The following is a 23426-nucleotide window of genomic DNA, read 5'->3' on the forward strand; positions in this document are numbered from 1 at the left end:
ATTTTTGAAAATTAAATTACTATAATTATTACCACAAACATTAGACTATCATACACTGAAAACACCAAAGGTCTAGCATACTTGGTTCTACAATTTGTATTTCCCTTTTTTTTACTCCATATTTTTGCCTTTATCTCAATTTCAAATTTGCCGCCTTTGGTCTCCACAGACCAGATTGTGTCACATATACCAACCTTTATTCCACAAAGCATTTATTTACACATGTGTGCAAGGGCCATTTGTCGGCATGCTTGTGGCGCAATCGCATAGAGCACCAATGCCACTATCGAACTTGTGGTAAAACGAAGTATAGTTGGGTGCAACTTCAAATCCCAGGCACTCACTATAAGTGCTGGAGCACACACACATTTGGAGATATGGAATATTGGTTACATTTTCTTCATAGATATGTCCAATACACAATTACTATAATCAAATCCAAATATTTCTTGGCCAAACTGGAACGCTGTGAACGCTAGTGGCTCCGCGATAAACACACACAAATATAGGGCAGTTCAGAAGAAAGTATACACGTGCCTTTCACTGTGTACACGCTTAGTACACTACATGGACGCAACGCGCATGTCCCAGTTTGGCCAAGAAATACTTAATTTGATTATATATAACAGGAAAATCTTGTGGGGGAGGGGCTAAGTGTCATATTTTTTGCAATTAAACAGGCAACTGCAATTTAAAACTCTGTGAAATTATATTCAAACCCATCACCTTTAATTGTAGCCATTTCAAAATGCAAAAAAAAAAACAACTACAAAACTATTCTGAACAGTTAAAATTGTGAAAAATTAACCCCGATAAAATAACCTGTTATACAGTAAGTGCATTATTATTTTATTATCATTTATTGTACAACACTTATTAAGCACAATATTAACAACTGCCACAATGCTTTACGATAAAAACATTAAAATACAAATAGAGGAATATATATGCCAATCTTCATCTCATACTACCATACGCCATGCATAAATATGGTGAGCCTAGTTTTCCTAAAATGAAAATTTGTTGTACCTGCATGATAAGCCATGTGAACTCGATCAGCTGTTTCCTGTAAATAGAGCCTATCGTGAGAATTTGGCTCAATGCCATACTACAAAAACTAAAGGTCCGTTCATACTACGCCGCAATTGCAGTCACTCATCGTATTTCCCAGGGGTGTGAGTGACCTCTATTGAAAAAAGAGGAACTTTGTTCAAAAAAATGGAAAAAAGAGGAAAAGCACTGAAATATGCTCAAAATGGACTCGAAATGAACTTGTGTTATTTAGACATACAATATTGAGCACTGTTCAACCACACCGAAAATGGACTGAAACATCTCTGAAAATAATTGGTCATTCCTTAATCCTGCTGAAATGGATTTAATCACTCTGAAATGAGCTACCCAGTTGCATTGTACTGGAAATGACCTGGATCATTGCTCATTATAGCAGACAATAACCACTATCACTGAAAATACCTCTAAATATAATATCAGTGTTACTCTTTCTTTGTTCTGATTACTTTCATTGCTACCAGTTACGATTTCCAGTGTGATTCACAGTGTTAAAAGTTTCACAGTTCATAGTATATATCATATAATGATGTATATTCATACGTAGCGGTAAACGTAAATAGAAAGCAAAATTATACTTCTACGCTACTCAAATTTGGTACTCACGGAGCACTGTCACCGGGTCAAACGATGTCTTCAGCGGATGTTGATGACGTCAAATGTCATCAATATCTGTGATGTCATTGGAGGTGTCCTAGTACTACATCACTAGCAACAACAATCTTCAGAGCAATAACATCCACTGAAGACGCCGGTTAACCCAGTGAAGGCGCTCCGGTGAGTGTACCAAATTTGAGTAGCGTAGAAGTATAATTTTGCTTTCTATAGTATATCATGATTTTAAAATCAACTTTAGAACTTTGTACTTACTTGGTTGCTAATGTAATAATAATACTTTGTGTACTCTGTCTAATTTCATATAAAAACTGCTGATGACTACTCAGAGAGTAATACCATGGATGAATGTAATCACGGAAGGCAGACTCCAGCACCTGAAATGCAGATCAAACATAAAGATTCTTTTCAGTCAATGCAAGTTTATTAATTATATAGTAAGGTAGGGGATCCTTACAAGTGTGGTCACAAGGTAAAAAGGTGGGTCACAAGACAGCCCAGTAAACTAATAAGGAGGAACAAGTGATGGAAGTGGTAACCATATGCTCTTATACAGCAGAGATAAAAACGGTGAAAATTATCAATTTTACCTATGCTTGTAAAGGGCTTACCCAGCTATTCATCCTCCTGTGTTTGAGTTGGGCAATCACAAACTGTACATTCCCAAAATATGCCCAGGCCATGTCCGATAAAATCCCTGATGAGATAATTTTATATTTCCTTTAAAAATTCTTAAATTTTTGTTCAATCAATACCTAAGTCAACTCAAAATGTCATAAGATGGCAATTTCTGATGCATTTACATGTATGGTCACATTGTGGTAGAGTCACCATTCTGATATTGCAAAATTTGTGTTGGCCAGCTTAGATCCCAGGTCAAAATGGCCAAGATCGGGTCTGTGGGCAGCAGTTTTTGGACCCTGGCTAACCCACTGCTAGGAAAAAAATTTACGATACCAGGAAAATTCAGGAAGGAATTCACATCATGAGAGACCTCACAAAGTAAATCAACATGTCACAGGAATATGAATAATCTCTTTTTCTAAACATTCGCTAAGATCAAGAAATCAAGTTATCTAGTAGAACTTCTAGAAACCCTGATCTCAGCATCTCACACACCACTACCAAATCAGGAATACAAAATTATATGGGAACATATCCTGGTGAAATGCAGATGACAGGAGTTTTGTTTCTACTTTCTTTCCAAAGGCCAAAAAAATGGTATGTCTCCGAGCTACAGCTCGTATTTGTTTTGAGGTGCCCATACACTGTCCATAAGTGAGAGTGATGGTCTGTAAAGCTTAACTATATGTGACATGATCAAGGGGAATGAGTCGGATGTCGCTAATATTCTTTTTGAGATATTGGCAAAAAGAGTGTTAATATCCTTTTGTTTTATATTGTTTTCAGCCAGTGATAAATTGCTCATAACTCAGTAACCAGGTGTCCAATTTTGATGGGGTTTGCATCAAAATGTAGCATTTGTAAACTGCCAGAAAATGATGTAAAAAGTTTTAATTGAAAATTGCCCACATGTGACTCATTCCCCTTGATCATGTCACATATTTGGATGTTATTGTATTTACTGACCTCTTGTAGTTCACCATCAATGATATTAGCCCCTGTTAGTCTCTTGTCACTTTTGTAGCTACTTGGTTTGTCTCTCATTGGCTCAACAACCTGTTATATGATGCAAGAATAAACAATAAAACAATGAAGCATTATACATGTATCTTACAACAATCACCTGGGAAGATGCTGAATAACAATAGAATCACACATGAGAAAGTATAATACAGACTAGCCATCAACAGAGAAATTCAAATTCCCAGCATCACCTGTTAAATGAGGACCAATCGTTCCACTGAGTATACATGTATGAAACTGTTACGCACATACATGTACTGCATATTTGAACACAAAGATACTCAATGCTCTATCATGTAACGTCAAGGCGCATAATGCTGGCATGATTTGTTATACACCCACACAATCAACCCTCATGAATATGCAAGAATTCAGAGCATACAAAGGACAGGGACTTGGCCTGTCGGTGGATGGTCTGTATATCTTCATGACTGTGAATAAAATACCATGTGCACCATAAGCCTAACCCTAACCCTAACTCAAGTCAAAGCATGTAACACACACATCATACCCTTTCCCTATAAGCCAAATCGGCATTGGAAGTTTGCAATGCATTGTAGGAAAGTTTTTGCAGTTTTAGGACACTTTGTCCTTTGACCTTTCAGAAAATTCAGAAATATTGGGTTTTTGTACGTACAAAATATAATCTAAAATGTTTTACAATAATTAAAACAAATATAAAAATATTAGTATTTTATCAATTAATTATTTAGTATTTTTAATGATCAACATTACAACAATAATAAGAAAATTAATAATAATTACGTCAATTTTCCCGATATGTCAGAGGTCAAAGTGTCCCAAAACTGCTCTCAAAAAGCGGAAGTTAGAATGGCGATTGGGCTTATTAACACACAGGGTGTGGCAGGTATGCTACAGTTATGCCGAGGGCGCTCATTTATGTGATGTCATCAAGCCAAATGAGTTGTTCGTCACTATTATATTGATTTTGTGATACAGCTAATAATAATGTCGCAGCGCTAATATGACCATATCCCTCGAACCGCAAGTCCAACTGTGATGAATTCATCAAAATAAATCTCTGAAAATGGCACATAAATGATCTTAAAAATTGAAATTTGATTTAGCTATGATTCAACTGCCACTTAGACCCTTTTTTCTAATTACCAGCAGAATCTGTACATGTTTTCCATTGGCAAGAAAAAATATCTGCTTCCTAAATCTAACATGGCAGTATTTGCCTTGTAATTTACAAAGAGATACTGCATTTTTACTTGGACAGTGCACAATTATAAGGCAAAAAAAAAAAAGAAGTTGCTTGATTGTCCTGATCTGACCAACCCTAATCTGGAAAATCTGGAAAAAAGTTTCCTTTCTTCTTTTACTGCACAGTGTACAAAAAGAATAGCAACCCTTAAGAAATTCCAGAAAATACCTTTTTTAATTTGTTGACATCCTGAAAAGTTTTTAAACAGTTATTTCACATTTCTTATCTGTTTTAAAAATATTCAAAGTGGTATATAGTAGAGATATATCCCAATTCACACCTACTTATTTATTTAGAGGTTAATAACTGCGCATCGGTTATTTGTGGGGCATTGTGAAAAATCTAAACATCCGAGGTCCAAAGCAAAATGTTTAGATTTTTCACAATGCCCGACATATTACCGATGCAAAGTTAATAACCTCATTCATAACTGTCACTTTAATAGTCTTCACCTTTCAAAATAACACAAATTTTTGCTCAAAAGTTTAATAAGATTTTACATCTTCTCTTTCCAAAAATCGATCAGGTTACGACAGGACGACCAATAACAAAAGTGCGTATCACAATCTGCGCAAATATGGTAGCGCGCAATCTAAATACTGCAGCAAGCGCGCGCGCAGTTTGTTCAACGCACAACAACACGCATAACGCCCGGTCAATTGTATGCGACATTGGAACAATTACGCATTTTGCGGTCAATTGTGAGATATTAATGACCTCGATTTGCGTTCGCGTTTTCACAATGTAATTGGATCGCACGCATCGCATTTATTAGTGAGGTTATGAATTTATTTTAATCTGACCGACCGACCCTACCCAATGAAGGGCATCTATGGAAAATCAAACATTTTTTTTTTCTTTTGGCCTAATTCATTTCAGGGGAATACACATCAGCTCCGTTGAGTGCTAAATTCCCTTCCAGCAACATCATATTAAATACATTGCTATTTTTAACCAACACCTGAGCTTCAACACCCATCATTTCTTGTTTTTCTGTCAGAAAATAAATTTATATCTCTTGCCTTGTGGGTGTTATGACAGACCTGTATGTCCCAGTTATTGAATCATCAGATGTGTATTTATTGCACCTCATGGTATTAGGAATCAAGATGACTGAATTAGTTAGTGGGAGAGGTCACGGTTGCTACATTTTTGATTATTTGTCAGCCCAAATCATGGGTCAATTAATCAAAACATCGCCCAATTTTTCTCTTAACAATTGAATACCTGAGTGGAAGAAGGGCCCAACTCCAATTTTTTACAAAAATGAGTTAGACCTAGCATTTTATTGCCAGCAGACTGATCTTCCTTGTGTGTGAAAGATGAGCCAAAATCCACTCTCTAAATATTCTTTCACGTACACTTAATCATGGTTTTCATGGAAGAAAGGCCCAACTCCATGGAGTTGGGCCCTTCTTCCACAAATATAGGGTTAAAGAGGAATTTTGTTCATCCATGAAATCTGCTTTTCACTACAATAAATTTTCTTGCTAACATATTACATAAGTTCTACTTGTGCAATTAATGATGATTACGTAATTTCTGTAGCTATTTATAACACAGAACTGGCACTTGCAGTATATTAGTGGAAGAAGGGCACAACTCCAACTTGTATTAAGACCTGTACCGCTGCCATGGAAACATCAAATATAATTTCGAATGTATGTACTATTGTATGTTCATGTATTAAAGGTCCACTGAAGATGAAAACGTTCTGTCTATAAAACTTTTCCAAATATTAAGTTTTTTCTTAATATCTCAAAAACAGTTTTGATGGAGTTGGGCCCTTCTTCCACTCAGGTATTCAATTGGTTTCTATGGGACATAAGACTATTGTAAGTCGCGACAGCCAACATTGGAAAGTCACCAAATTTTCTTCTTCACCAGTGATTTTTATCTGGTTGAAAGTTGCAGGGAAAATCTTCAAAAGTCACCCAATTGGGCTACCAAATCACAGATTGGCAACCCTGGTTGTGCATTGAGCTATATAGGACTATTCACTACTTGCAGTTCCGCCATTATGTATTATATCACTCATACATAAATTCTAGACAGTTCATTGGTTGATTACCATTTGCCATTTTTACTATCACCCTCTCCGTGTGATAGTCTTTACCATCATGTGCTCTGGCGTGAGTGCGCCTGCGCCAAGCCGTCTTGCGCTGACTCTTGGACTCGCCGATTTAGTTATGGGGTGGTCCCCAAAATGTGAAATATATCACGGCAAAACATGGTGTTATGTTGATGAAAAAATGTATTTCCTACCTTAAATAGTATTTTAGTAATAGAATTTAAGCATGAGTGATATAAAACAAATATTAACTGTCTTAAATTAGTGTAATGGTGAAAATATAATCACTCGGGGAAAAGATGTATTGTTCCATTCCACGCGCCGTTCCGGCTCGTGGAATGGAACAATCCATCTTTCACCTCGTGATTAGATTTCAACCATCACACTCATAGACAGTTAATATTTGTATACTATGTGCAAGGAGAGCCTCCAACTGATGATCACATGAAAGGAATAATTACATAACGTTACACACAATGTAATATGACTGGTTCGCTTCTCATAATTTCATGTGTGCTGCCATTTCGAGACTCTCTTCGCAGTGACTCTCTTCGCGGTTCCGCCACGATGCACAATGTGCGAAGTTCGCACATTGTGCATCATGGCGGAACCGTGCAAGTAGTGAATAGGACAAGATGGACTTATTCCATGGCTCAGTTCATCAACCTCCATTTTTAACAATAGAAGCTCTACATTTGACCTCAAGGTGCGGTGCAGGAGTATCTGTACCCAACATATTCAATCAATGTTACCTGTTGTACTCCTATATGAGCATCATCCAGTTGAGTGGCAGGTGTCAATCTGTCCATCTCCATCTCAGATTCTTTCTTCACATGGAAAGTGTACAAAATGATCAACCCTCTGAAAAAGAAACAGAAGAAAATGATGCATGGGAATTAGTTTGTATTGGTACACAAGGCAACCATAAATTGGATACCTGTTCTACTCCTACATATGCAAATGAGCATCATCAAGATGAGTGGCAGGTGTCAATCTCCATCTTGGTGTCTTCCTTCACATGGAAATTGTTGATCAACCCTCTGAAATATAAACAAAACAAAATGATGCTGGCACAATGTCAAGCGTGTGCATATATAGGAAGTTGCGCAAAATAATATGCGCTGGACGGTTAGCAGTACATGTACATTTCATTTTTAAAATCAAATCTGCAAAACATTTTTAAATATATAGTTTGTATTGATAATTGATAAAGAAAGTATCTGCCATTAATTTGAAATGTAGATACTGCACTTTTCCTCCAACATGACAATTTCTAGGACACAGTTCCTTAACCCCAATATGCTTCTACACTCAAAGAATGACCTTTGGATGTGTTGGGTACAAAAACTCATGTTCCACAACATGAGGTCAAAAGTTGAGCTTTGCTTTTCAAATGAGGGTCATTGAGCTTTGCCATTGTGGATGAGATCATTATATAGTCAAGTGATGACAGAGGATAGAGTTCAAGTGGATTTTTTTGTGATATTTTTGTGGTACATTTATTTTCACTCTTTTCTTTTTGTGTTCCAAGCAGCTACCATGAAAATAATAACACACAAATATATTCCCTTCATGTTGGTCAATGTAAGGGAGCTTTTAGAATCGCAAATTTAAACACACGTTAAACAGTTCACCATTGGTAAAGTGCGAAAAAGTACTCATGGAAAATATGTCACTTTTATGTGGCAACAAACACTGTTATAAATGACACTTGACAGTAAATACATCATACATGAATGTAAACAGGGCACGATCACACATGTCTTTGTAACTGCCACGATCCTGAGTTATTTTCGTATCCTACTACATGACAAGTACATACATCGCAATGTCTGATCAGTTCTAGTGAGAATGTGAAACCTATTAATTTGCCAGTGGTGTAACAGCTTGGTGTCATCATCAATAAAACTTTACAGAATTTGAATCTCTGAGAAAATCTGCAGGTACGGTACACATGAATATATACATTGTACATGTACCATATTTAGCATTAACCGCCCATGCCCCTATAGCGCCCATCCAGTGACTTTGTTCAAGCAAAATGCATATTAGTTTATTAAAACTGCCCATGCAAATCTGAATCATGGTCTGAAACCTATGACACACTGATGATGATAGATGAATATTCTGGGCCGTTTTTGCATCTTGTTGGCCTAAACAATGTAAAAAAATAAGCACCAACCCAAAATGATTTTGTTAAGCCGAGCGACTAAACACGCTCACCATACCTCAACAAGACACCGATTATCTATATGGTACCTAATGGTCTGTTTCTCACCCTTTATCTACATCTTATCTTTTAATCCTAACCCTAATCCTAACATAAGCCTTATCCTAAAACCTACCCCTAACTCTAAAACCTGTACTTTCTGGCAAAATTAAAAATATCATTGCCAGTCCAAAACTAATAACTTTGAAATACATGTATATAGATTAAAGGGAAGTGCATGTTAAAGAAATGAACAAATTACTGGTTCATTACTTTACATGTAAACCAGATGCCAGCTTCAATGTATTATAGCTTGCTATCTTCAGAAGATAGTAAAGAAATGCCTGTGTTACAATTAAACTATAGAGAGACCAAAAAATTAACATCTATATAATATCCCATAAGGGCATCCTTTGAAATGTTTCTTTCCTGTACATAAATATCGGCAAACTTGGAAATTCACACTTTTCTGCAGTATAATTTTGCAATGCCTGAAATTCTCACTCAACATTTTGTTGTAGCTCATAAATGTTACAAAAATAAACAATCTACATTGCAAAATATTTGCATTTTGATTTGGACCTCTGTACTTTCTATCGTCAACAATATTACCTCCAACCCAATGTCTTAATACATTGATTAATTTCCCACCGTAATTAGAGCGAACTATTCTCCCAGGCACAGATCATCTGAATAGCAGAACGATAAAGTGAATTCCCTCATGTACATCTACACTTGTAAGTAGATTGAATAGCTATTCAAGAGAGTAATGCATATTGCCCATTAATGCATCTATTGCTCATACAGCAGCTCCCAAAGCAATGAATATTTTATCAAAATGAATTCAAGACGTTCATTGTGTTCCCATGAAAAGAAAATTGAAATTTTAAATTTAAGCACGGTTTTATGGATTTAAGTTTTATGACAATGTGACAAGATCTGGTCCATGGAGGCCAAAGGAAGCATTTTGGAAATTTGAGTTACTAGAAACATTAGGCTAAAATATACTGAAAACACTAAAAGGTCTAGCATACTTGGTTCTAAATAAAGACTTCAGTTATGAAGTTTTGTGATGTGATTCTTATGTATTTTACTGTGTTTTACTCCATATTTTTGCCTCTTATCTCAATTTCAAATTTGACGCCTTTGGCTTGATGGACCAGATTGTCTATTTAAATTCCATATTTTCTAAGGGGGGGTCTTTGGTAAATGCATAGAAATCCTATTGTGCTTTGTGATCTCACATGTGGGGTTGGAAGGAAAATGAATTCAAGATGTTCAGATGTATTCCCATGAAAAGAAAATTCAATCACATTTAAATACCATTTTACTGATTTCAGACTTTTTCAGTTTATGACAATATGTTTTAAATTCCATATTTTCTAATGGGTCTTCTTTAACTTTGGTAAATTGTGTGTAGTAGAAATTCCTATTGTGCTTTGTGATGGGGAATGATGTTTTGAAAATGGGTCCTAAATTTGCTACATTGCATTTGTACAATCACCACAATGTGAACATAATAATAACTTAATCTAGGAAAAACATGCCTAACTGAACAAAAGTTTTTTTGCTATCGGAAGGGAAAGAAGAAACAAAAAAAGGAGAGAAGATGAACAAAGATGTCACTTGGTACTCTCAAACCTCGGACCCCTAGCATGCCACGCAGAAGATCACCAGCCTGTAACCACACGGTTGATGCTGGCCCGGCCAGCGATTCCCTAGGTATATACGACTTAAGGCTGATTGCGTCATCACATCAAATGCATGCATTGCATTTTTTGTGTGTTTTTCGGGTACTTTAACCCGTGAATTCAGACCCGGGTAGGCCAAGAACGGGCGGGAACTCGGGTACCCGGGAATTGGTGAGAGCCTTAGTTAATGTGCAATCAATAACATGATGTACACTTCTCCAGAACAACCCATGCCACTAGCAATATTCATTTGCAACACACATACATCTCAGCTTCAAGTTACCACCAGACTTGAGGGTCACACAGCCCAGACAACGCTTCACCCGTGGGTAAGTTGGATTGTGTGCTCGCTTATCAGCGAGTCCCGTCTTGAGACAGATAGAAACGTGATCGCAGAAAGTGTCATAAATACTTGAGTTGAAGATGATGCTGACGATGCATTGAATGGCGGAAGTGCTCTTATTAACACCCACGATTCATAAAAGGTCATATTGTCCACTTAGAGGATTGCTATTTATAGACAGACAAGCTATTAGTGATATTTTTGTTCACTCCAAATAATTTCAAATCTAGACACCTGAGATGATGCCTGCAATACACGTTAATATTTTGATGGAGGGGGACAGCATTTCATGGACGGACATCTGTTGGCAATTCCATAAAGGGACTGAGTCAGATTTTACATGGGTCAAATACGAGGATCAACAGCATGAAGCTCCCGAAGAAGCTTGCGCAAGAGATGTACTTCGCCCCCGGGGGCACTCAACTTTGGAAGTGCCGGTATGTGCCTATCAATAGGCTCCCTCTTTTGAAGTCGACTATACCTGATGACCCCATTTTTTTTAAAAAGCCATACCGATGACTCCCTTTTTTTTTAGTTATGCTACCCAATGACCCCCTTTTTTTTGGTTGCGGCTACCCAATGACCCCCTTTTTTCTAGATTTTCTAGAATAGCATCATCAAAATGCCAAAAAATAATGCCGAAACTTTCAAATTTTGCTCAATTTTTTCAAAATTATGTCGAAATTTTCAAAATTTTGCTCCATTTTTTCAAAATTTTCTACCCGATGACCCTTTTTTTGAAATCTTATACTCAATGACCCCCTTTTTTCAAAATATTATACCCAATGACCCCCTTTTTTATTTTGTTTGTACCCAATGACCCCCTTTTTTTAGTAATATACGCTTTGTACCCGATAGGCCCCTACTTCGCGACGCCCGTCACTTCTAAAGTTGAGTGCCCCCCGGGACTTTGCCATAACAAATGAGTTGAAAAAGAGAAAATCAGTATCATTATGCATTTGCACGTTAATATTTCAATGGAGGGGGACAGCATTTCATGGACGGAGTCCGATTTTGCATCAAAATCATTCAATCTGATGGACCTCTTTAGACGAGGGTCAATTGTATTTGTATGAAGCTACAGCAGAAGCTGAAACAAGACATCTGGTACTTCGCATAAAACATGGGTTGAAAAAGAGGAAATAATTATATTATTATGATTACAAAATTTTTGTAGTGCAAAGCTATTTTGCCATGGTCACTACTGGTATTCGGCGAATTGTATTGTATATAAAGTTTGTTCAGCTTATAGGCCCTATAAGGCGGCAAAAATAAGACTCATAACACTGTGTATTGGTAAAGAATGGTGTGCATGCAGTTGGGCGCAGTGCTTATGCTAGTTGTGCGTTATGTAATGTGTGACTGGCGCACATGTATGTGAATTTATGTGAGCGTGAGTTGGAACTTAACTGACGAGCGCAGTAACAAAAGCCAAATAATTTTTACCTTATATAAGCCAAACAAACTATAGTAATTGGGACCAGATTCTTGTATATATAAGAGGGTGTGCTATATGTAGCTGTGTATTAACCTGCGGGACCAAGGTACCCTTGTATGGAACCATGATTCGTGATCCAGACCACCTGTCAAATGTGAATACATCATAACTTTAAGATAGCTTTCTAGATGTCAAAGATGTACAAGTACAGCCTGGTACCTTCACGGCCGTTATAGCTGGGGTGTAGCCAACCACATCCCCAGGTGGTTAAGGTCACAGCCCCATGGTTTAACAATGTGGTGAAGCAGATGCTCAGTACAGTGAGGTTGATACAGCTGTTTAAAAGATATATCTTGTACTTTTAACATGAATTTGGTGAATTTTGCCTATGGTATACATCATGAGGCAGAAAAAACATGGCAATAGGCCACAGAGCCTTGTATATAGGCCTATTCACCCATTGCATGGTTTCGCCATGTGCAAGGAGAGCCTTGATCTGGCAGCATGCATGAATGGGAATAGAACCGGTCATATTTAACATTGCGTAAAGTTTTGTAATTCTTCCTTTCATGTTAAGCCAGTTTGAGGTTCTCCTTGCATCATGGCCGTGGCGGAACTGTGCAATGCTAATACTCACCCTGCAATAAAAGCTGCTAAGTAGAACACCAATAACACAGGCGACAAGATGCCAAAGGTAGTTAGGAAAAGCACCACACCCAGCCCTACCCAGCCTGCGCTACTCAGCTCCTAAAAACAAACAAAAGAAAAGGACAAAGAAATTGTGTCAGTGTCAAATTATTACGATCAAAATCAAATAAAATTGTTGTTATTTCTAACATGGTAAGTGCAATTAAAAGAAGGTCATATCTGCAATAGCTGCCAGGTGTCATATTTTTAAATGTGTACAACAAAGAATGTAGAATTGTCAAATGTCTATTATGGCAGCTATTGCAGATAGGGCCTTGTTGCTACACCTCAATATCAAGGGTCTTTTTCAACATTGCCCTATCTGCAATAACTGCCAGGTGTGGGTACAATATAGAATGCAGAAATGGTAAAATGTCTACAGGGCAGCTATTGCAGATAGGGCCTACTTGCACTATTCCCTCAATAAACTGACAATCATGCTGCTAAAGGTTGTTCAGCTTATAATAGGCAAAAAATATTTGGTTTTTGTTACTGCGCGCGTCCCAGTGCTGCGCCCAACTACACCCGAACAAACTTTAGTGTTATCAGCACCTCCAAGTCTACCACATGCAATCACCATGGCAGTCTCCTACAAACATAACCAAATATTTTTGCTGGTTCCAAATTATTGGAACATGTAGGCCTACATTGTATGTATACATAAACACCACAAATGCCAACAAATAGGTTTGATTTTTTGACAAATATTAACAAAATTTATTTTAAAAAAACATCACATACTATGAGGTACTTCGTGATCCACAGCTTCATCCCTTTACCCCACCCCATCGCCAAAAAATAATGTTTGTGTGCATTATATACTTTTCTTGCAGACAAAGCTACATGTAACAAAGTATTTTAACGACATAGTCCCAATTTGTATCTTCCGACTGTTGACAGACAAAAATTACAACACAAAGACCTGTATATGTGGCACTGTGTCATTCAACGTCCAAATAAACTAAAATTTTGGAAATAAGCTTTTTCTGTTAATTTTCTATTTAACCATACTCACAAAAAAAATTATACAAGAATCATGAAATGCTCCTTTAAATATTTGAACTTTCAAACAAAGTTTATGGAGCACATGACTATACCGATACACAAAGGGACCGGAACCCAATATTCACCTCAACATGCTTAATGGGCAACTACATGTAGCAATCATGCAATTTCTCAATTAGTTCAGTGAACCCTACTTTATTGAACACTGTAAAAAAACATGTGCAGTAGACATGCACAGGAAAACAATCAAAACAATTACCAGTCCCTCAATTACTACACAATTCACTTCAATCGATATTTTTAGTAACGAGATATAGCGAACAAAATCAATTCCTTAGTACATGAAAACCTCACATGTGCCATAAAACTAAGTGAGATAAGTACTGCAACACCTAGGCAACCTTTACTATAGCAACGTGTGCTGCTCTTATTCTGAGCCACAGGAATAACTGTTAAGTTATTAATTATTGAAACACTAGTCACATAAAGAACAGTTACTGGTGATGTTCTACCTATTCTTCCTCAACTACAGGTGGCGCTACATTTGAAAGCCATAATGTACGATTTCCGTCAACGTTAATTTTGTTATTCTTAACCACATTTTGTATGAAATTTGACCCACGGCCCCTTTTTTATCATAGCTTATCTTTTTCTACACATGTTTTCTGATCTAGAAACATTGATTCTAGAAGTTGATTTCTGAGGGTGCACACTGAGCCCTTCTTCTAACAAAACTAGTATCAATAGAGACAAGGCTGCGTCTCAAAACAATTCTTTTAATTTCTAATTGCATTTCTCTATCACTACAAAAAAAAAAACAGCTATTGAGATTTTGCAACAGCTCCCAAAACCTTCACAAAAAAAGAAGGATTACAGAAACATCGACTCCGCTACACACTATAAAGATAATCTGTCATATTAGATCCATCAAATGCATCCACAGCAAGATAATTTTATTTCCAAGTCAAGTAAATCAATTACTTCAACAGATCTGGATTTTTAAATGTCATTAGCTGAGTATTTTCACCCTACAGGCTGCAGTCAATAAATATAATTTGATTCCGAGTTGGAATTGGACAAGCTGAACTGGCATAAACATGTTGATCACATGGTTAAAAAACTGAACTCTCGCATGTATTGTTTCAGGAAACTGAATTTCTTTCATGTTAATTCTCGTATTCTCGCTTTGTTTTATGATTCAGTTGTAGCAAGTGTTTGGCGATATTGTTTACTTTGTTGGGGAGGAACATTACCATAGGGGACAGACAGAGGGTGGAAAGGGTAATTAAAGAAGCTAGTAGAATCATAGGCTCACCACGACAGGCTGTCGAGACAGTGTATACCGATCTTTTGTTGAAAAAGCTCACCGATGTGATGGAGGATCCCCAACATCCACTCCACCATCGCTTGTCATATCACCATAACTCAAAATCTGGTCGTATGCAACTGCAGCGTGCAAATACAGACAGGTACCTGAACTCATTTGTTCCTCAAGCTATTTTTTATCATAACTTGAAGTACCGTCGTTAATTTATGTTTTCATTCCATTTCTAGGGAGTACCCTTGAATTACATTTTGCTTATAATAACTGTTTTTGTATAATGCTTGTTCTCTAATATATTGTAGTTTTATGATCTCATATGTGCATGTAATTTCCAGAAATGGATTAATAAAGTTTAACTTGACTTGACTTGACTTGATTTGATGAGTATTGTGTACATCTCAATGTCCTCTATATTCATCAATTTTGGGTTGACCATTATTATCATATTTAGGCCACAAAAAAACCCCATTCTACGGGCCCGAAGCGACTCAGAATTTGCGTCTTTGAGATTTTGTTTTTTTTAATTTTGCTAAAATCATGTAAAATCAGCTGTTTTTTTTTTCTTAATTTATAGAAATAAAAAAATATTAAAATATGTTTTGCAAAGATTTTTCATATATTTCGGTGATATTTTAGGGTAATTCTAGCCTCCAGAAAAAAAAAATGCCAGACAAACTGAGTGTCCGTAGTCTAAACAGGGTTTTTTTTCATCACCTCAGTGGAATATTTTCTCCCTCAAAAGTAAAAAATATCATTTGACCAGCCAGACTTGCAAGTATGGACAGTTCCTACCCATCATTACGAAGCTGGGAGGTATTCTAAATTAACCCCTCCCCCTCCGTTGAAGGCATGTCCTTAATCTCCCACACAGAGGATGTAGATTTCAAATGAAGTAAACCATTCAGGTAACCCCATTTTCAATTTTCAAGGAATGTATGGATTTCAACTGAACAGTCCAATACATGAAGAAAAAACCCACAATTTTTAAGGTCTTTGAAAATATAGAAAATCATATTTCTAATTCCTGTATCACAGTTTGAAGTGTAACCTGGAAGTTAAATGTCAGCATTCAATATAATGTACACATAACGCCTACAATGTACCTGTATTTTTCAGGAAGCTCCTAGAGTCAAAACAATAAATTATTTTGTATTACTTCCTGCATGCTACCCTGCAGCAACTGTTATGAGGATATTGTTAATGTTAGGTCCAAAAATAAATGAATTCTGTACAATGTATGTAGCCGTAAAATGATCAATGTAGCTTCAGAGAAAGTATTTGTATTTTTTTCTTCAATCAACCCTCTGCCGTTCTCTCTACCTCCGTTTTTTTTAAAGCCTCAAACAACTTGGATGAAAATCACAAGCTATCAGTCTAAAATGCCTCCGGTAGAAGATGTTATTAAACTCTCATCATCTGCATCCCAGCCACCTTGTATAGAAACAAGTCTTTGCTTGATGACAGGTGAGCCAGAGAGAAATTATCATGATTATTACATTTTGGGATGTGATAAGCACCAAAGATGCTGATATCAGTCTAGATTGCTGATGGCATATTTATTAAAAAAGTGGGAACGGGACAAGGAAAAAATAAATATAATTTTGAAGGCAAAAAAAAAAGATTTCTGCAGCATGTTAAGGCACCTAAATAAACACCCTCCACACACACACACCCACATGTACTTTCCTGTTTTTACCACTTGTTGCCACTTTACTGGCAAAAACTGAACTCTGCTTGAAATTGATTTCTGAACCCATTTTTAGTACCATAACATCTGATGATAGAAGATTTATCCTGCTACATGTATGTTATAGTTTTGTTATACAGCACTTGAGAATCTCAACATGGTGCAAAGGTTCTCTCCTTTTCTTCCGAGCAGACATCGTCATTACACATCTCAATTGCTTTGATTAGGATCAAGAAAGAAAAAAGAGCTACAAGCTAGAAAATATTCCCAAATTGCAAATCTGCCATTTCCAATTTCACAGAAAAATAGATTTTGATTAGCGCGAGTAGCTGCCTACATGATTTCCCATAAAAGATGAAATGATTTGGGGGCAAATCAAGTCAGACTTGTCAAACTACATTTGTACTTACAATGTATACCGGGCATACAGACATTAAAGTAGAAGGCTGCATGCAGACTATACTGCACATTGAATACACAAGATTCATCAGGTTTAGTTTATTTTGGATTTTTTTTTTTTTTTTTTGGAAAAAAGCAAGTGAATTTGTACGCACTGTAAGGCAAAAAAAAAAAAGGTTTGTCTCAAAGCTCATGTTTTGTTTTTTTTGTTTTTTTTGTTGCCGACGTGGTATTTTTATGGTATTTTGAGGAAAAAATCTGATTTTCGCCGAATTTTTCTGGAAAAAACTAAAAAATTTTTTTTTTTTAAATAAAAAAAATTTCCGCATTTCTTTTTTTCCAAATCACGCGATTTTACAAACGCGCGCGCAAGCTTTGAGACAAACCTTTTTTTTTTGCCTAATAATACTAATAACTCGTCCTACGACTACATCTACTTTGGAGGACTCATCAGGTATGAAGGGAACATTACAAAAGGTCTACAATGTAGAGACATTTGAAAAGCCATGGAAATAAGAAGACCCTAAACAGAGAAGAGGACTCAATACCTAGTCTTGTTTTTGATACAGCACTACTGGTACTGAAGTCTGCAACAGAGACTATAAAGGAATACCAGAAACCACAACCTTGTTTGCTGGGAAAGTGGATCATGTGACCATATCAGACAGTCATACCTGATGAGGTCCTCTGAAGTGTAGGACGAAATAACAGTGGCTGCGCCAGGAAATTAGGGCTTTTTCTGGGGGCAACAGGGGGGGGCAAGAGTTCTGACTGGGGAGCATTTGCCCCCCATGCCCCCCCCTGGTGCCGCCACTGTTTATTAAATCACCACCTGAAAGAATACCTTTTATGCATACTTTTTAGCAATCCAAAAATATACAAATTTTGAAAAAACAACCAACTTTTTGTCAACAGCCTCATTAATTTAGCAAATCCAATCAGCCTCGAAATTGACAAAATGCACAAGACAATTTGCTATAGGTGCTGTGTGATTTTGCCATGTTGCACTGAATTCCAGGCCGTTTTCAGGTATTGATTTCAAACAGCATAATACAAAATGTAATGCAGATAATGATTGTAACCTGTCCTTTTCAAATAATGCCTCAGTGGATTTTAGCAGCTCTGCTCTTTCAAATTCTTCTAACAATTAAAAATTCAAGGGCTGAATCTAATGTGTACACCTCAGTGTACACCATACTAGTTAATGGTGTGTGTCCTGCGAGTATTTCAGTTGTATCATTATCTACTGAACGCAATTTACTTAACGGGTACGCGGGTAGTGTTACAATGTGAAATCCAATCGATTGAGTCCAATCTTAGCCACAAGGGCAACTTTAACCATCTATGGGTGATCAGCAAATGATACGCATTATAATAATGACAACTTCAAATTTCCCATTTTTGAAAATATTTTTCACACTATTCAGTATCGAAGTTACGTAATGTTACTATGTCAACGGGATCACGCGCTTGAGTTATGAACCACGATCGAAACAATCACCACACAAAGTATATGGCACTTGAAGGCATATCAAAATAGCGTGATCCGGTAACCAAGCGAATTACGTAACCACTTCGATGCTGAATAGGCCTACTTGCAAACAATGTGCATGCAATGAATTAAAGGCCTATTCAGTGATTTGCTCATTCATGAAATCATCAAAATTCTGTGTTTTTTTGCACCTTTGTTTTAAAACATAGTTCTGCTAACACAGCCTGAATGCGGTTAAGCCAAAAGCTGTATTAGGCCAAAAAAAATAAATTGTTTGGTTGCCCTTCCGAGAGGGGTCGGTAGGTAGGTCAATCCTTTTTTTTTTTCATGGACTCTTCCTCGATTTTTCCTCGATTTTGAAAAGGCTTGAATGACAAATGCTTGATCATTTTATGGTAAAAAAAATTGAGTGTTTTTGGACTGGATTTAAATGGAAATACTTCTTGTTTTCAATCAAATACGGTCATTTTCACGGTAAAGGGTGTAACTTTGGATTTTTAACATTTTAATCCGTAGTGTTCTAATAAAGCCACAGAATTCCATGATTTTTGGCTACATAAGTCATCTAGTTAGCAGCTACCTTGGGTAGCATAATCAGCTTTGGGAGTTACTGCGTTCAGTTTTAGCAGGCTTAAATGTACTTAATATTGCCATTTTGAAAAACTATAAAAAACAGTAACATTTTTGTAAAACCCTGTGTTTTCTTCAGTTAGTTCATGGATAATTTTTCTTATCCTGAAAGGACAGTCATATGTTCAGTAAACACTGCCACATTAGATTTAATTGTGAACAGCCCTGTATTTTTGAGAACCGGACTTGATATTTGTCGCTTTGAGGCTTCATTTTCCGTTAACAATTGTTAACAAACTTTGTGGGTGTAGCTTTGGTTCATAATTCTTGGTTATTTCTTCACTTCTTCTTGATTCATAACAGTTGTTATCTTAACTTGAAATGGGTAACAAAAATTAGTCGATTTGCAAGCTTTTAAAATTTTTATAAAATCTTGACTTCAAAGAGCCGTTTTCCGTTAACTTTTTGAAGCCTCCGAAACAAACTGTTCAGCAAGCTTGTGCAAATATAAATAAAAGAGCTCATCCAATCTATTTATCAAAATGTAGCAAAGTAGATCCTCAAGTCACATGTTTTTAAATCGTGGAGATAAACACCTCAATAGAAATAAGTCCCCCTCTGAACATGTCGTCATAACATCGTAAGGTTTCGTTTTGTACCAACTAAACTAACTTTGAAATAATTATATGACTGTTTACTAAGTGCTGTGTGAAAATGAGAGATTTCCATGACTTCAGGGCTGAATGAGCCTAAATTGAAGACAAAAAGTGCCCTTTCCAAAAGTCACAAAGTAGGCCTATGCTTGTTAACTGCAAAGCGTATTGGGACAAGGAATGGAACTGACCATCTTACAACTCACTGTGCTGAACTCTGCACCAAGGGGATTTGCATGGCTGAATGATCAAGAATCGATACACATTACAGTAAATGTTCACTTGGTGAGGATTTTAAACTGCACTCAAACACATGGGGTTTTCCATTAGTAACAAGCCATGAATCAACTTTTGTGACAAGCATAGGCTTACTTTGTGACTTTTGAAAAGGGCAGTTTTTGCCTTCAATTTAGGCTCATTCAGCCCTGAAGTCATGGAAATCTCTCATTTTCACACAGCACTTAGTAAACAGTCATATAATTATTTCAAAGTTAGTTTTGTTGGTACAAAATGAAACCTTACGATGTTATGACGACATGTTGAGAGGGGACTTATTTTTTTTGAGGTGTTTATATATCACCGTTTGAAAATGGGACCCAATACAAACTTTCCGTTAACAATTGAAGCCTCCGAAACAAATGAAGCCTCCGAAACAACAATAAGATTAATTATCATCTATGCATATCTAAATTGGTGTGTTTCATACTGATATCTGCATTGTAATTATTACTTGATATGTGCAGAATGTCATAAATTTTAAAAAAATTGACATTATGGTTAATGTTTGAAAAATATACTGATACCCAAAAAAGCCTGTTTCGGAGGTTTCACATGCAAAAAACACCACACTTAACGAATGGGTGAAAAAATTAACATGTGATAAATCTACAATATCTGCCGCATAGAATCATTGATTCAATACACACAAGAAAATAACAGCTTAGATGATCCCAACACTGTTGTTTTCAAAAAACTACTTCTGCAATGTTTAACAATTGTTAACATGAAGCCTCGAAACAAAAAAAAAAATGACTTGCTGTGATAATTTAATTTTTGTCACAACTGAAATTCAATACTTAGAAGCAAAGCATGAAAATTGGTAATTGTGATATTTTTTACCTATTTTTTTATGTCAACTTGTAGTAGTTAGCCAAATATTTTACTTTTATGATCACCTGTGTGGTTAACTGAAGCCTCCGAAACACAAATTGCTTGAATTGCCAATTCTAAAAATAACTCCAATTTCTGTGAAACTTGGCTGGGAGGTTCCTTTCATCAAGTAGTATTTGTACATGAAGTTAGACATTCAAATTATTTTAGGAACCCAATTAAAACTTAAAAAATATGTTTAAGGTTTGGAAATTTCCATTGTAAATGACACTTGATGTTAAAAATTTGCAAAACTGCAATTACAAACATAGCAAAACATGGTATAAAATTTAACTTATATCTGTTGACTTACTTTGGAATGGGATTTCACATGTATTCCAGCTTTTATGTCATAATTTTCTGAGGTTATGTAAAATACATTTTTTCTTAGATTTTAACCAAAATGTTATGGAAATGTCAATTTTTTTATTAGAAATCAAAAGGTTTAAGCCTTGAAACATCATTTTACTGGAATTTAAGTTGCTTCTATGCATGATTTCAGTAAACAGAAACATATTTAAGTGGTTTGAAATTTTGACCCTAAAAATCAAAATTTACACCCTTTACTGTGAAAATGACCATATGCATTTAATAAATAATATGAGTGAATAACAAATATAAAAGTCCTTGATTCTGTCCGAATTTATGGTTCCTTCTAAAAAAGTGATTGGAAAAAAAAAAGGACCAAAGATTTCCAATTTTTTGGGTCGGTCGGTTGAGGGCAACCAAATATATTTTTTTAGCCTTATAAAAGACAAAATAAGACACTTTACATGAAAATGTAACTTCTCTAAAGAGAAATCAGCTCCATGTATTTAATTGGGGTTTAACTTTGTCAAGTGCTGGTTTTTTTGTTGCAATTTACACTAAATTTGTATTTTTGCACATTTTCGCTGGGATCACTGAAAGGGCCTTTAAGGGCCAATTTTGATTCTAATGTCTATTTCTCAACTTACGTCCAAATTCATTTGCCCGGTAATTTTTTCTGGGACACCCTGTATTGAGTACTATCTATGCTGTGCTGTACCTGAACTCACAGATAGTCATTTGAAAACTTAGTCTTTAAATATTGTACTTTGATCGGAACACCGTCCAAATGAAATTTTTGTGGGGGTGTATTGTTCAGATTATTGTAAGTGGCCCAATGAAACTTTGCAGGAAAATGCAGGAAAAAATGTGTGAATTTGGGATTAAATTTCAAGGAACGAAATGCCTGAAACCAGACAAATGCTGACAAAATAACTGTGTGAGATATTATAGATTTGAAATCCTTATTTTAATTTTTATGCCCTTTAAGTAAAATCATACCAAACATATCACGATGGCTCCTTGCTTTGGTCTTAAAAATTAGCCCAGAATTTGTTTTTCTTTGAATTTGAATTTTGTCATGCTTATGGACTGTATCGTCTATGCATGTAGGGGACCGTTCACAAACACTTGTAAGGGGGGCCTGATGCAAAAAAAAATTGTATCGCGAAAATTTTTCGGGCCCCCCTTTACAGACCTCGAAAATTTCAGCCCCCCCCCCCTTTTGACATGAAAATTATGGGTCAACCCCATAGAAAAGCAAATAAACTCAATTTTTCCAGGAAAATTTGTGGTCATTTTTTTCAGGGCCCCCTTAGGAGGGTCAAAAATCTTCAGGGCCCCCACTTTTTGCATCAGGCCCCCCCTTACAAGTGTTTGTGAATGGTCCCTAGTGCCCTTTATGATCATTTTGTGGGAGCGGATGCTGCGGATCATTGTAAGTTTAAGAGGAAGACTTTAAATGCTGATGTCTGTAGTGTAACTGTATGAAACTGCAAAGCCAACAAAGTAAACAAACTATTCAGAACAGTTTCACTGTGAAAAATTAACACTGTGGAAAATTAACACAGCAAAAACAACCCATTATACAGTACTGTAGAACAAAGTACAAGTAGGCCTAGATACACGTAGGGGAGAGAGGGGCTAAACCAGGCCTCCAAAAACCGCGGGAACGCGGGAACGGCGTTCCCAGAAAGGTCACAGAGGTCACAGAAAATTTTTTTAAAATTTTTTTTTCTCCAAAGTTTTCGGCGACCTTGGAGAACCACTGGACCTATTATGAAATTTCAGGATCATTCACAGTTAATTTTAAAAAAAGAAAAAAAAAATCAAGAAAAAAT

General features: G+C 36.3%; 1 protein-coding gene across 1 annotated transcript in view; it reads right to left on the bottom strand.

Annotated features, from left to right (window-relative positions):
- The window catches only part of LOC140150898 (sorting nexin-13-like), a 70363-nt gene that overhangs the window by 35590 nt on the left and 11347 nt on the right, over window positions 1–23426 (bottom strand). Inside the window, 4 exon segments of the mRNA XM_072173059.1 lie at window positions 1942–2063; window positions 3277–3366; window positions 7385–7493; window positions 12951–13060. Of these exon segments, the coding sequence (XP_072029160.1) occupies window positions 1942–2063; window positions 3277–3366; window positions 7385–7493; window positions 12951–13060 (431 nt within the window).

The sequence above is a fragment of the Amphiura filiformis genome, chromosome 4 (genome assembly GCF_039555335.1).
Source record: "Amphiura filiformis chromosome 4, Afil_fr2py, whole genome shotgun sequence".
Lineage (NCBI taxonomy): Eukaryota > Metazoa > Echinodermata > Ophiuroidea > Amphilepidida > Amphiuridae > Amphiura > Amphiura filiformis.